Source organism: Gambusia affinis, linkage group LG10 (genome assembly GCF_019740435.1).
Source record: "Gambusia affinis linkage group LG10, SWU_Gaff_1.0, whole genome shotgun sequence".
NCBI lineage: Eukaryota > Metazoa > Chordata > Actinopteri > Cyprinodontiformes > Poeciliidae > Gambusia > Gambusia affinis.
In genome coordinates this window covers 26821653-26837963 of record NC_057877.1, presented here as the reverse complement: position 1 = coordinate 26837963, position 16311 = coordinate 26821653, and the positions used below count along the sequence as shown (strand labels likewise).

The window sequence follows — 16311 nt, the reverse complement described above, 5'->3', positions numbered from 1 at the left end:
ACATAAATTATCGCTTACATTTTTTTTAGATAATTATATGCAGATTAGTAGCAGGCAGACTGGCAGAAAATGATACAAGAAGACCAAGAGCACTTTTTTAGGAACTACTGTGAATAATAAACGGGTTGATTTTAGGTACCTATAGAGTCCGGCAGGTGCTGCAGCATGTTGGAGGACAGCAGCAGATCTTCTAAGGCCTCACAGCCTGAGACGTCACTATCCAACGTCTCAATGCGATTCTTGGCCAAATCCAAGTACCGCAACTGGCGAAGCTTCCCTATAGACTGCAGGAGAGCAGACGAACAAGTTAAGGTCTGCTGCAATGTGTCATTTCTACTCCCATGCTCCGATTTTGCTGCAAAGCATGAAAGTTGTCTCACCCCAGGTATAGACTGTAGAGAGTTGTTATCCAGCCACAGCTCCTTAAGGCTGTGCATCTGTTCCAACACCTCTGGCTAACAAGATAAAACATGATTTCACACGGTCAAATGGAAAAAAAACAAGAAGCAAATGCATGAAAACGCTAATAAATCTTATCCAGCATCAAAGAACTCGGCCTGTAAGTCTTTAAATAAAGACTACAAACAGAAACATATACCGGCCTGGCATTGTTTGGGTTGAAGTTTGTGTTTTTAAAATGGCAAATTAAGTTTTGTGAATTATTATTATAACATTACACATTTAATTTTGCAACCTTCTGGAATAAAATGAACACTACAACTAGAGGAGGATTTTTGGAAATGTTTGGGTTGTTTGGCTAAGAGTAAAGATGGACATAAAATCTGAACCGTTTTATGTTGATTTCTCAGGACGGGTTGTTGCGTACCAAATGGGTCAAGTTATGAAAATAAAGTCTTGCACCAGTAAGACGCAAACTGGTAGAAATACAAATAGAAAAAGAGAAGTAAGGATTTCTTTTTGAAAATTTTCAACCTTCTTCAGTAAGTACATGAAAAGCATTTTCATGTAGTTTTAACCTCAGACTGTCAAAATGATGGGTGCACTACTTTACTTCTGCATTTAAACTACTGTTCAGCATGTCACTGTGGATAATACATTATGAAAAAGATAAATATTGGGTCATAAAACTGTCATAAAACGAGAGAAAACCCCCAGATTTTGTGGAACGTTTTTTTTCTTCTCCTCCAGCATTTTAGGTGAAAAGTTGAAGCCAAAAAAAAGCAACACAAACTCCAATAAAATAGTTTAATTTGTCAATTTATTGACACTTTCAAACAAGTTTGTAGCTAAAATCTTAGAGCCAAACTTTGGCAGAAATCCAAGCAGTTTTCTTCTTTGTGTCCAAACAGATGGTAACAACATGTTTTCTTTAATCTCAGTGGTTCTCTGTTGTTTCTCTTTTTACTCTTATTTCAACCCAGCTCACAATCTGACGTGTAATTTAACCTGCATTAAAACATGAGCGCAGCAGATCTCACCATTTCGGAGAATTCGTTGCTCCCCAGATCCAGCCTCTCCAGCTGTGTCAGTCTGTGGATGGACCTCACACGAGAGAAAATGGAAACAGTTTTGTGACTTCAGTTTTATTTACACATGAACAAATATTCATGTTCTCACAGTTTGATTCCTTATGTTAAAAAATATATATCTAAAATTCAGGGTGCATTCTCAAAAGCAAAACAGTTGAGACGGTTATATTTCTGTGTGAGATAGTGATAGAAACATACTAGTACAAGGGTGTCCAAAGTGTGGTCAGGGGGCCATATGTGGCCCTTGGAGTGATTTTGTGTGGCCGATACAATACAAATTTTGCCTCAACTTTTTATTTTAAATACAGTAAAACTATTACTAATAGATTTTTTTTTAATGACAAAAACGTTAAGTATTTGTTTCTATGTGGAGTCTTTTACTGGAAAGCCGATTTTGCTTACACCAAGTCAAGTTTTATTTAATTTATTTAACTGGACTTAATATAGCAAGAGTTTTGAAATACTAACTTAAATCTTATTCTCACAACAGAATAAATTTGTTCAATCGAGCCTAAATAAAGTTTCTTCTGATCCAGAAAATGTCCAAAATAATTTTAACGTTTTGGATATACAATAAATAACATTCATTATCCACAAAAAACAAGAAAGTCAGGCAACTTGAATTGCTTTAATGTATTTTAATGTTTCTATTATTAATTTAAGTTTGGACGTCCTTGTAGTAGTAGATAGTAATATTTATTTAAGTTTCTTTATGTTTGAGAGCTGCAGAATTATTACTACGGTATGTTAAATCTCTCGTTCACCTAAACACACATACTAAGATGAACAAATAGTATCCTGTCTTACTTTGGCATGGTTTTCAGGTGGTTCTCTCTCAGCTCCAGAATCCGTAATTTGGAGAGCCTGAATAACAGAAGGAACAAAAGCCTAAACTTAATACCTTTCATGTGTACTGAGATGCAACAGTAAGAAATACAAAAAAATGACTAAAATAAAAATAAGATCAAATAAAAAAAGAAAAGCAACAGAAAATGCAACAGTTTTGAGTAGGAAACACAAAAAACATACTTAGCAAAAAAAGAAAAAAAATGGTGTGAATAAAAAGGTCCTAAAATCAGTGTTTGATTTTTTTTGTTTTCCAACAAATATTGTCACCATTGGAGCTCCGACTTAAAAAAAAACAAGAGTTAATTTGTTACATGTAATTTATTTACGTTTGTGTAACATCATAACTTAATAATCTTGGATAAATATCATTTCACTACTTCTAACAAATTTACTGAGTTTGTTTTAATTAGATCAAAAGATTTTTCTTTTTACAGTATCATTTTCTCCAAAAAATAAAAGCAAACCAAGAAAAAGAGTGCAGTAATAACAGAAGTGTTTAAATAAACCAAATTTTTACTGAAAAAAGCTGTATAAATTCTAAATCAGAAGCGAGATCAGTATCCCACGACATGTCCATAGCCATATTTAATAATGCTTCCTAAAATATAAGCTTTAAAATTAGCCTTAATTAGCATAATTCTCATGCATATCCTATACATGGAAGGCATCTTCAGAAATAGGCTAAACACAAAATTCAGCTGTGATCTTTAAAAGCTATAGAAAAAATGTCTTTGATTGTAAATAAATGTTTAATCCCCACCAAAAAAAAAAAACATTTACACTAGAAACCTCAAAATCTTACCAAGTATTTTCAGACTAGTTTCCAATGCAAATATCTTATTACACTAGAAATAAGACAAAACTAAATTACAAGCAACTTTTCAGGAAGACACAGGAGTTTGTTTTAAGTCAATAATTCCTTAATATTGACTAAAAAAATACTGGTTCCATTGGCAGATTATTTAAATTACAATAAGACAGTGTTTCCATGTTATAACTGCCAGTGGAACTGGAACCGGGTTGCTAGGTGACAGGCTGGGCTGGGGTTGCTAGGTAACGGCATATCGGCTGTTGGAACATTTTAATTAATATTAAGGAATTATTGACTTAAAACAAGCTCGTGCTTCTTGCCGAAAGGTTACTTGTAAGTTAGTTTCAACGCATTTCAAATGTACAAAGGTATTTGCACCAAAAACTGGACAAAAGTATTATTATTTCGTGTTTGTGCAGTGCATCAATTCACCTGCCAAAGTTAGCGGGCAGATACTCCAGGAAGGCATCATTCAAGAAGAGCTGGGTCAGATTCAGGAGCTGCGTGAAACCATCTGGGAGTCTTAAAAGAGAAAAGTTCAATGAAAAACAACAGAAGAGGAAACAAAAGACAGTAACCTGGACAATGTGCTCAACTGGAGCCGCTTCATTCAACTCCAACTGAATGAAACGTGACCGGTTTCTAACATGCTAGCAGGAGCAGCTAACCACTGCTGGCCTGCAGATGACTCATCTGCTGCACAGAGACACACAAGAAGCATTTTCCTCTGCAGCATCCTTCGCTTCAACATCACAAAACAGCAGTAATTACAGCACACACCTGAGACTCCAGCGATAACCGTGTTACCTTCCTGTAAATATTCTGATCTGAGGAGTCGACATAACGGCGCCAACAGGGCACAAGACTGCAGAGTGTCTGGATATTTTTATGAATTATTATGATGCGTCTCGCTTGGGTAATAAAAGAGGAAACAAAGCCTATATTTGTTTTAGAATATATTGGATTTTTAAATTAATTTGGGTTCAGACAAAAATGCTTGCATTAAATCAAATTTTTTACATACAAAATAAAATACTCCAGTCATTTTTACATTTGGTTTACTGTTAAATCATCACCTAAAGCATGGGTAAGTTAAACATCTTCTTTTTACTTTACAGCCATCAAACGTTTCTACTAAAACTTTCAGAAAATTCCTTTGACTATGAATCTGATGCGCTTTTAAAAACTTTGAACTTTGTAAACCCTGCGGCGGATTCATACTTCAATATCAAGGTTATAAGTGTACATATTTTATGTCTACAAGCTTTAAACAAACATTTTCTCCTTCAGGAAGTTAAAGAAACTTATTTTAAAGATACTTCTGAGTTATTTAGCAAGACTTTCCCCAAGGTGCTAAGTAGAAGCATTACAATAAGCTGCAGCTGTTTCAACCAAACCAGGACAAAGAGAAAGATTCAGGTTTGTAGAGATAGAAAGCACTCGGATCTTACTTGGTAATGGGGTTGACACTGGCTTCTACCACAGACAGGCCTTTACAGCATTTTATATTATCTGGAAACTCCTGGATTCCTGTTGGAGTGAATCATAATATCAAGTTCCAATCAATCAATCAATCAAGTTTATTTGTAAAGACCCGTTGCAGTGTGATGTCATGCATCCAAGATCCTGCCCCAATCTCCCTGCTGGAAGGCAAAAAGCTGCTGGCTAATGATAATTAGCATTGGTTTCAGCTGTTAAGTTATCATTACAACGCTCTAAAACGTAAACGTATGCCTGACGCAGTGCTTTGCAACACAAGTAGATAACCAGGTCAGAAAGAAAACCGCGAGAGTGAGGAAAGTAGGGTAGTTATGCTAGCATGACTATGAAAACCTTAACATGTAGATGTGCTGCAGAATTCTGTGTTTTGGTTCAGTTACAAAAACAAAACAGGAAACCTAAACACTAACTCTGACAGATCATCAGTAGAGCAGGTGTTTAAATTAGCTAATTAACCACCGCTGTGTTAGCTTAGCTATTAGCATCGGTAGCTAATCTACCACAGGTATTGCTTATTAATAATCGCCAAACAAACATCAAACCTAAAAACGTAAATCCGTAAGGTACGGAATGTTCTGTTCTTTGTGTGGGAAATGTTTGAAGCCTGAGACATAAAGCGGCATTGTTGTCAGTTCCCATGGCAACGAGTCTGTGTGTCGCATAGCCGACACACAGAGCGAGAAAAAAGCGGTTTTGAGTTGTTCTGCAACGGTTTTTCCTGCATTATTTTTCCCTTTGCTGTGGCGCATAGCACTAAACTAGTCGTGCCTCCAGTTTAACGGAGTCGTTCCATCGTAAGTTAAAGTCTGGTCTTTTTGCCCTCCAAATTTCTGTGCATGCACAAAACTTCCGAATGTAAACAATAACATCCAAGGTGTCAGCAGCACATTTCAGCAACAAGGCAATTCGAAGTGCTTTAAATAAAAAAAAGTAGTCAAAAACATCATAGAGCCACCAATCGTGAAGCTAGCAGCAAACTTTATATTTTGTTGAGTGCCATCATCAAAAACCATCGTTACACTTCAAAATGTGATTATTGCTTCATTTATTATGATTCAAAAGAAATTCTAAACAGGTGGGGTTTTATGTATAGATTCAAAGGAGTTCAGTGTTTCAGCAGTTTTTAGGTTTTCTGGAAGCTTGTTCCAGATTTGTGGTGCATAAAAGATGAATGCTGTTTCTTAATGTTTGGTTCCAGAACCGGAAGACCTGAGAGGTTTGGAAGGTTAATATAACAACTACGGATCGTTTTGTAAATTTAGCCAACTTATTTGTTTTTGCACCTTACCGTTTTTACTAATGTCTAACTCTTTGAGGTTAACCAGGCTGGCGATGGTGGTGGGAAGGTTGGAAAGGTCGTTGTCGGGCAAACTCAGCTTCTTTAGGGCCTGGCACTGGAAGAGTTGCTGTGAGAGAAAACAATGGAGAACAGAGGAATATTTTAATCGCATGAAAAAGTCAAACAGACATCAAACAGAACGCCACATAACCAGAGAGAGAACTGAAAGTTTGCTGCAGGCTTGGATAAGCTGGTCTGTTCAGCTGCTTCTTCCCATAAATAATGCAGATTTAATTTTCCCCATACAGTTGTCCTGGAGGACAAAAGAGTAATAAAAAGAAGCAGCCTTCAGTATCATGAATGAGGAAATGCAGCACACATAATGGTGAAAAGAGCATTGATGAACATTTAAAATTTTCTAAATACTATGAAAAGACTGTTTGAGTAACTAAATTCATCAACAAATATGTTGTATCACTGAAAATTAATTTATAAAAACACAGTTTTGACTCAGTGGAGTTAAGTATTCCATGTTTTAGTAATCGTATTAAAATGTTGAGTATTACAGAACACAAATGGATACTAATTGCTAATGATAACTAATATTTCTCAAAAGAAGGTCATCCAAAAAAATGTTGCTAAAAATGCAATAAAGCAAATATAAACCCAATTCAAATATTGTAAAAAATATTTTAAAACCAAATCTCACTTTTTTATTTATTTTATTAAGACAATAATCTCTTAGTAGCCTATTAGAAACTTTGCAAGGTGTTTAAGGAAGCCTGAAGGATTTATATTTGAGAGCTGCTACAAATTAGTTTTCACTCCTTAAAAGAAAGAAATATGAAGATGAGAAACTGGCTAAAAGTTATGGTGAAATCTTTAACAATTTTCTTAAAAATAAGTGAAGAAATGTCTCACTAAAAGGCACAAACCAACATTTCAACTGGGACTTTCAAACCTCCAAACAGATTTTGGTCATTTTAACATTTGGTTGGTTGTTTTTCCACTTTTTCCTCATCTCTCCACTGTTTCAGGTAATTTAATTTACTTCAAACAGTCTCTGAATTTGTTTCTCCCAGCAGAATTCACACTAAACTATAATCCATACGATTTCGGCACGTAAAACCAATATGCACATCTACATACATTATGCAAAATTGCCCAAATCACTCAAAATCACTGTGGAAGAAAGCAAACCTGAAATTAAGAGGAAATAATGACAGTTCTTTATCAACCGACCGGACTGACGAAATCTTCTGAACCAAAAATGGGGATAAACTTTTTTAATGCGAGTGCACAGAGCTCGCTTTATCCAGTAAGAAAATAAAAATCTGATTCACTTATTAAATTTTATTGTCAATTTTTGTAGCATTTATTTATTGCAATGAAACAAAATTTGAAGAAATTGGTTCATTTGGTGAATTTATTTTTTTTTTTTGACTCGTGTATGGAAAAATTAAGAAAATGACAGAAAATAAACAAATTTATAAATAAATACATTTATAAATAAATAGACAAATAAATACATACATAAATAGATAAATCACATTTTATAGCACAATCAAGTGTTACCTTGCTTACTCCATCCTGTTACCTTATGTCACCCTATGTCACTATGTTACCTTGAGTTGTTTATAAAAATGCTACATAAACCAAATATGACATAAGAAATTTGATTCTGTAATTAAAAGCCTTAAAATTGGGCCTCTGCCTCTTTAAGAAGCTTCTGTTGTTCCTGAAACTCCGCCTTCAGGAAGTCATCACAACAGGGCTCCTCTGTTAACCCTCTGTCAACGTTTTTCCCAGCGTTTCTCTGAGAAGCAGCTCGTATAACGAGCTCAGCAGATGAACGGTTCCACCAGGTGTTTGCTAATTGCTGCTGGCTAGTCTGAAGGAGGATCCCTCAGGTGTTTTGCACAGATTAACGGTTGCTAAAGGATTTCTCAAACATGCATGCATTTGATGAAAAATCCCATTATAACATGATGTAAAGCTCAAAAATGTCGATTTTCCATCACACTTTCCCTTTAAATAGTAAATATATTGGTTGATGTCGTGGACAAATCAAACGTCTGTATTGATTTTATTTGTCCAAATCTTAGCAGCATTGCCACAGTCACATCCGGCTCTTCAGCAACTGAAATAAGTGAAAATGATGGCTCGCACTGGGCCATACTCAAACACATGAAAAGGCCTGTCCAACTCACTTATAAAGGCCCATCAATCAGCGGCTAAACACAATCTTGGCACACGTTGTCACGGCCGAGCAGATTCTTTATTTATTCAGTTAAATGCACGTTTGGCCTGCCTCTCACAAAGACCTATTAGTTGGTCTCCATCCAGGCAGGCTAAATTTAGAAATCCAATTCACCATCTTTGTCATTTAAACCAGGACAGAATACCAATACATGTGACAGCCCGCTTATAAACAGCACCTTTAATTCTCCTTGAGATATTAGGAGGCCGTTGAGCCGCTGCTCGACCTGCAGGGCGCCGAGCGTGCCGCCACAAGGCCGAGCTACTCTTCTGCGTTGGGTCACACAGTTCATCAAGTCTAAGAGCACATCGAATTGGGACTTCTTGTGATGAAGCATTTTTTTTTATTTAACCAGCAAAGTGCCATCGCAATTAAAAATTTCTTTCCCAACAAGAGACCTGGTCAATAAACAGTAAAGGTTATACAATTACAATTACAGTTCTTTGCAAAAATATTAATAAAAACAGTTAGAGTTTAAAGAAGTCCCGACTTGAAATAATCTGTTAATTTCCAGTGTTTTTCCAAAAAATGACATTTATTTTCCCCCCAATTCAGTGTGTGAAAATGGGACACCACTGCCATCCATTCATCCATCCATCTTCTTCCGCTTATCCGGGGTCGGGTCGCGGGGGTAGCAGCTTCAGAAGGGAGGCCCAGACTTCCCTCCCCCCAGCCACTTCCACCAGCTCCTCTGGAGGAATCCCAAGGCGTTCCCAGGCCAGCCGAGAGACATCGTCCCTCCAGCGTGTCCTGGGTCTTCCCCGGGGTCTCCTCCCGGTGGGACGTGCCTGAAACACCTCACCAGGGAGGCGTCCAGGAGGCATCCTGGCCAGATGCCCGAGCCACCTCAACTGGCCCCTCTCGACGTGAAGGAGCAGCGGCTCTACTCTGAGTCCCTCCCGGATGACTGAGCTTCTCACCCTATCTCTAAGGGAGAGCCCAGCCACCCTACGGAGAAAACCCATTTCGGCCGCTTGTATCCGCGATCTCGTTCTTTCGGTCATGACCCAAAGCTCATGACCATAGATGAGGGTGGGAACGTAGATCGACCGGTAAATCGAGAGCTTCGCGAAAAAGCACCACTGCAAAAATACAAAATCCTACCAAGTATTTTTGGAATAAATTCTAGTGGAAATATCTCAGTACACTTAAAATAAGAAAAACAAAATAACAGAAGTAACTTTTCAGAGAGCTGCAGGCTTGTTTCAAGTCAATAATTCCTTAACATTGATCAAAAGATGCTTTGCTCTATTCACTCAAGACATATTTCCATAACTATTCTTTTTCGTCAATCTTAAGGAATTAGACAAGCTCCTCTGTCTTGCTGAAAAGTTACTTGTAAGTCGCGTTGCCTTATTGGAACGATTTCGTTTTTGCGGCGAAAGCAAAAGAAGTGGAAGAAAATGTTCACTTTTTTCTTTACAAGTTAAACTCTGAAGATCTGCAGCAGAGACACATTTTGATTACAATGTGAAATTTCTTTGCTCAGCCTGAATATAACTGAGTTGTTTTAAGTCTTGATACAGATCCTCATCTAGGTGAATACTTTAACTAGACTTTTCAAACACATGAATATCTAACCAAGTTGCACAGAAATCCAGGAGAGTAAACCATCCCCTCTCCTCCCCCAGCTACACTTTTCGGCTCATTTCTCAGACCAGAGGGGATAAACGGTGCCTAAAGTATTTTCTGCTTCTGCTTTGGGGTTTCCTCCAAGTGGGTCGGGACAGAAAAACCTCCATCCTTCCGTCGTAGATGAACGGGATACCAACACCACCAATTATTCCAACCGCGAACCAAAGGAGCTGAAAGAAGGAGGATTCTCAATCATAAGCTGGTTTTTATCTGAACCACCAGAAAGGATGGAGTAAATTAAATATATTTTGACTTTATTCTCAAAACTCTGACCTCAGAGTTCTAATTTTCTTCTGAGAATTGAGACTATTTTCAGAATTCTGACACTAAACTCAGAATTTTGTTTTTACTTTTTTCCTCACAATTATAACTCTTAGCTTAGAATGAGAGAGCAAAACTTTAATCTGAGATTAAAGTAAAAATTCTGAGATAAAAGTCAGAATCCTGAAAGAAATTAATTCTGAGGAAAAAAAAATTAAAATGTATATAAAAAAGTTCCTGAAACATTTGAAAATGAATCAGTATAATGTAATTTACACCAATCTGATGGTTGAATAACCTTAATAATACCATAATTCAGCAGCACAAATAGGTTTCAGAATTCAAAATGTAGCTTATGTTGTTGATATGTGATTTCCAATTAAAATATGATTACAGTATTTTCCGGACTATAGAGCTCATTACTACCACATTATTATAAGCCGCATCTACAATAAAAAAAATAAAAAAAAAGAAACTGGAAAACCTACATACATAACCCGTACCTGGCTATAAGCCGCTGGTATCTCCGCCCTGTCGGTTTTAAATCTGCTGGATATATTAAGGACTCGGGCCTCCGTCTCCAACGCCAACCATGGATTCGTTCACGCCGACTTTATGTGCAGCCTTCAATTTAAAAGCGGGATCATATGAACTACTTCGTGTGGTTTCCCTGATGAGCCGGTATGAGTTTGAAAACGTCGTGCCTGCTGCTAGCATGTGCTTGTTCTAAATGAAAATGAGCACTTTCTTCTTTGATTTCCCATTTTGACTTCCAATGATTCACTTCCTGCTATAGAGCCCCCTGGTGGATGAAGAAAAATCCACAGAAAAGCCGCACCGGGCTATAAGTCGCATGGTTCAAAGCGTGGAGAAATGTAGCGGCTTATAGTCTGAAAAATAGGGTAAATTCAATAAATCAATTACATTAATTTGATTAGAAATACCTGCAAAGTTCCACCACTAATCAAGATAAAAGCTGCTACTTGTAAGATGAGTTTAACATGACTTTATACGAAATGGTTTTAGATTGAGGAACAGAAACCAGGTGAACAGGAGCTCACCTTGGGTAGTTCTTCGATCTGGTTGGCGTCCAGGTAGAGTTCCTCTAAGGTTCTCTCGAAACTGAATATTTCCTTTGGGACCTGCTGAAGGCTGCAGTGAGAGTAGTCCAGCACTGAGATCACCTCCTCTTCACCACGGAAACAGCGGCACGGCACCAGCCGGCCAATCAGCTTCCGTTTGGTGGTCATCTCCAGACACTGCACTGTAAAAACAAAGAGATGGGAGCTGTTTAATTTTATAGATATATTTTAAAAGATAATCAAAAAAAAGGTTGAGCTGGTGTTAAAAGCCATAAGGTATATTTGAGTTGTATTAATTCAGACTGTTGGGGGCTTTTTGATGAGTGAGAGCATAAACTAAACAGAAACACTTTGACTCTAAAATTAAAAATAAATCTTTAACTTTTCATTCAGTGCAAATTCTCACATTAAAAATATTACCATTAAAATACAACAATTACATTGGGACTCTGTCTTGGTTATGATAATCTGGGATTGGCGCTTAGTAACAGTACACTGCAAAAACACAAAATCTTACCAAGTAATTTTGGCTTAGTTTGTAGAGCAAACGTCTTAGTGCACTTAAAAAAAGACAAAACTAACTTACAAGTAATTTTACAGCAAAATGTAAGAGATTGTTTTAAATAAATCATTTCTTAATATTGATGAAGAAGTTCCAGTGCACTGGCAGATTATTTCATTCATAACGTGGGAAAAATGTTTTGTTACAAGTGAAATAATCTGCCAGTGGGACGAGTACATGAGACGGAAAATCTGGTTAGCGTTCTCCAAATGCTAACCAGAAATAACCAATTGGAGACAGGAGGCAGATCTTAGCGCTGTCAATCACTCTCACGCTCACCCTCTGGCTTATTCTTTGCTAAGCTACAGCTGGCTCATGACAACATAACCTGCTACAAATGCTTATGCTAGGTAGCAAAGCCACTGATGATGTTTTCCTGGAAGAGTAAGTTGTTTCTCCACCATTATACACTGAGCAGTGCATACACAACCATGATTGACAGTGTTGAGACCTTCCTCCTGGCTCTTATTATGAACGTTGCATTTTGGCAAACTGCAACTTGTTTCTTTCAAAGATTGTCTTTCACAACATGGTGACGGTTTTAATAAATACACACTCACTAACTGAACCTTCAGGGCACAAATGTGACACCAAACTGTATTTGAGAGAGCCTGAAATGAGGTGTAAAACTGGGAAACAGATGCATGACGGAGAAAACCGCCGTAAACCACCAGTTACCCGGCTCAAAGCAGGCTGAGGCTCGACTCCTCGACAGACGCACACAATCGCTCTTTTCATGCAACAAGCCGTATAATTACACCAGAGATATAATTAAAATAGATCTTTTGTGATTCTGCGACAACATCACTCTCTTCCACAACTGCGTTTGAAAAGCTGCTGGCTGAATGGCAGAAGTAGGCTAAGCATGCATATTAACAACCTCCAGCGGGGATTCATCACCAGGATTTATCGCTTCACGCCCAAAACGTTCACGAAACCCAAACGGCTCTAATGCCGGATCCTTTGAAAAGAACAATGGTCAAATCATGTCCAAGTGCCGCCTTGATTTTGTTTTTTGATCATCAGATGTGAAGAAGAAGGAGTCATGGGGGCAGAAGAAGAAGATGCAACCCGACTTCTTCCTTAACTGCAATCAGTGTCAGTGTCGGCGTTGAACCTGGAGATTTACTGCTTTGATAAACATGGAAACTGTTGACTTGCTGGACCGTCTGCTAAAAATATATCAAGTATTTTTCTCTAGTCAATAATTCCTTAATTTCGATGATTTAGTGATCCGCCTACCTCTAGGTTATTTATCTTTATGATGCTTGTTTGATCACTTATATTCTATAAAGCATTTGCTGATAACATTATAGGTGAAATCCATTTACACTGAAAAAACATAAAATCTTACCAAATATTTTTTGTCTAGTTTTTAGTGCACATATCTCAGTACACTTGAAATAAGACAAGACTAACTAACATGCAATTTTTAAGCAAGATACAGGACGCAACAATTCCTTAAAATTGTAGAAAAAGTTCTAGTTCCACTGGCAGATGAATAAAGTTACAACAAAATATTTTTCACTTGTTGTAAGTGAATTTATCTGACAATGAAGCAAGTACTTTTTCATGAAATTTAAGGAATTATTGACTTAAAACAAGCGACTAAATCTTCACCAAGCTGCAATGAAAACACTTTTTTGCATCACAGAAGTCACATGTTGCTACTGGCACAAACCATGAAGAAGACGACGACAGGAAGTAGCAGAAGGATTGTAAATTGCATGAATAATTGGGTTGCTTATTTTATATAAACGCCACAATTACAAAATTGTGTTTATTTCAAGATTAGGGGAATATTTACAAAGTTTTGAACACATTTGTAATGGAAACACAAGTAGTGTCTGAATGCAGCTAAACATTAATACACGGCTTTTTTGTCTTATATGTCATGCACTGCAAATAAATGGCAACTGATGGCATAACAGGGAAAATGTTTCTAATGCAATAAAAAGAGGGACTTATTAAGAAAATACAGGGCAACAAAGACAGAAAATAGGCAAGTAGGGCAATCATCAGAGAGGACAGAGAGACCGAAGGTAAAACTGAAGGAGCAGCAATGCAGCATCGCAGCAACTGGAGTATTCGCTCTCAGGAATATTTTACAGAGAACAAAGCCAATCCTGACAGAAAAGCAGCAGCTGCTGGAGGAAAAACTGAAACAACAGAACAGCTCAACAATGGCTAAGTCCAAACCCCGATGTCAAAACTCTGGTAACTGCAACGGAGAAGAACTTCCTGTGTGAACCGAAGGCTTTTTACTGGAGGAGCACTGAACCCAAAAGCTCAAGTAAAAGTAGAACTTCTTCGATGTATTTTTACTCAAGTAAAGCTAAAACGTAGCCAACAAAGAAATGACTCAAATAAGAGTAAAAATGGATTTGGCAAAACGTCTACACAAGTACAGAGTAACTCATCAAATTATCAATCATTTAATGTTTAACAATGACATCATCAGATGAAATTTTGGTAATTTAAGGACCAAAATAACAATAATTCATATAAGTAACAAAAAATAACAAAATAAGGCAAAATAAAATTTTACAATTCAGTTTCTTTCAATAAAAAACTTATAAACTTTAACAAAAACTGTGGGTGTGTGTCTGTGTCTGGTGGATTTTTGGTTAAAACATGTTTGTTTTTCACTCAGTGGATAGAAAATCCAGAAATTTCACTCAAGTAAGAGTAGAGATACTTCACAATAAAATTACTCAAGTAAAAGAAAAGAAACCTAATATTTTGTGTGATTCTGTAAATATAGGTTAGATTACAGATAAACTGTAACTAATACAGAAAACTGAATAGATTTGAAGTCACGATTCTGAGCTCAAAGGCAGAATTTTGAGGAAAAACTCAACAAAAGCGAGTTAGCAGTTAGCGTTTTGATATTTGTGTACTTCCTGTTTGTCACCTCTAGTGATCTTTCACTCTTATCTTTGTTTTTCAAAACAAATACTCCTTTTCTCTCTCTCTCTCTCTCTCTGTCAGTGTGTGTGTGTGTGTGTGTGTGTGTTCTGTCCTCCAGCAGCCTGACAGGGTGAATTCCCCTGAGCGCCATGACAGCCACCGCTTCACGTGCGGCCCTGTTGTTGCCACAGTAACTGCTGCCATGGAGACCGTCTCCCGGGAGCCGGGTGTATTTTTATTCACTCTCTCTGTCATAAAACAGGAGCGCTCACTCTGTGGGCGACCGCTCCACATTCGGTGGCGCTTAAAGTAGAGCCGGCTACACCAGACGCTTTTATAGCACCTGAATCAGAGCTGAGCCGGGCTCCTGCAATCACTCACAATTAAACCATCACACACACACACGCACACACACACACACACCGAGAGAACCAGAGGCATCCAGGCACACAAGCTCACTTACTTTATGATTTCTTGGCGAGTGACGGCGAGGATAAAAATGAAAATCCAATGAGAAATGGATGAATAGGTGTGACATGCAGTTAGTTTGTTCTGTGTGGTAACATTGAGTGGATAAACCAGTTGACAAATAGACGAGAGTCCAGACTGAACGGTGAGGGAAACGCTCCCTAATGCAGAGGTGTGATGATGTTTATTAGTTTGGAAATTGCTGCAAGCCAGTCGTTACTCACCCAACAACTCATGCAACATTAAATTTCATTACAAAGTTTTCTTCAGATAAGATCTGGTTAGTACAGAAGAGGATTAGGACCACAGGAAAAAGACATTTTTTTTCTGAGAATTACGATGTTTATTTCAGAATTCTGGAAAAATTTTCCCAAAATTCTGAGAATTTTTTCAGAATTCTGGCTTTGAGCTCAAAATTTTGACTTTTTTTTTGGCAGAATTCTGACGATAATTTCAAATTTTCTCAGAATTCTGCCTTTGATGACAAAATTCTGACTTTAATCTAAAAATTCTCACTTAAATCTCAAAATTTTTCCCTCAGAAGTCCAACATTCCTGTTGTTGGAATTCTGACTTTCTCAGAATTCTGCCTCTGATCTCGAAATTCTGACTTTAATCTAAAAATTTTTACTTTTTTTTCCCCTCAGAAGTCCAACTTTCCTATTGTTGGAATTGAGACTTTCTAAGAATTCTGTAAATTTTTATCAGAATTCTGACTTCAATTCTGAGAAATTAAAGTCAGAATTCTGAGATTAAACTCAGAATAGTCAGAATTATTGTTTTCTTTTTCCCTTTGGCCCTAATCCTCTTCCATAGAAAAAATGTCAGTAAAAGTAGTTTTGGTTGAAGACAAATTCATGGCCCAATCCATGCAAAAACAAAACAGAAGAAAACACATCTGTCATGAAGAATGAGCAGGAATGTCTTTTGCTTCTTTAAGAGAAATATTTTTTCTCACGGAATCAAAACCCGGTGCGAGTGAACCAGGATCCGAGTGTTTTCACACGCGCAGCTGGTTCGCTCCGGCAGGCAGCAAGGCTCCAGGTGGCTACGTCTGTAAAAACTCAATGACCCTCAAAGCACCGCGACTAAAAATAACAACGAGCCGACGCCACAGAAAGCAGAGCAGCTGACAGCTACCTGCACCTAAAATATGGCAATCAATTATGGTCAAACGCATGAATGAACAAATACAGGAAACACTA

The 16311-nt window shown here is 37.4% G+C and overlaps 1 protein-coding gene across 19 annotated transcripts in view; it reads right to left on the bottom strand.

The window, feature by feature from the left end:
• lrrc7 (leucine rich repeat containing 7) overlaps window positions 1-16311 on the bottom strand; it is a 178276-nt gene that overhangs the window by 63763 nt on the left and 98202 nt on the right. For all 19 annotated transcript variants that reach the window (XM_044130270.1, XM_044130273.1, XM_044130272.1 and 16 more), the window contains 8 exons: window positions 11147-11349; window positions 5939-6056; window positions 4602-4680; window positions 3583-3672; window positions 2298-2354; window positions 1440-1503; window positions 381-455; window positions 140-284 (listed from right to left, as the gene is read on the bottom strand). In XM_044130270.1, coding sequence (XP_043986205.1) covers window positions 140-284; window positions 381-455; window positions 1440-1503; window positions 2298-2354; window positions 3583-3672; window positions 4602-4680; window positions 5939-6056; window positions 11147-11335 — 817 coding nt within the window. In that variant the 5' untranslated portion in view covers window positions 11336-11349. The remainder of the gene's footprint in view (window positions 1-139; window positions 285-380; window positions 456-1439; window positions 1504-2297; window positions 2355-3582; window positions 3673-4601; window positions 4681-5938; window positions 6057-11146; window positions 11350-16311) is intronic.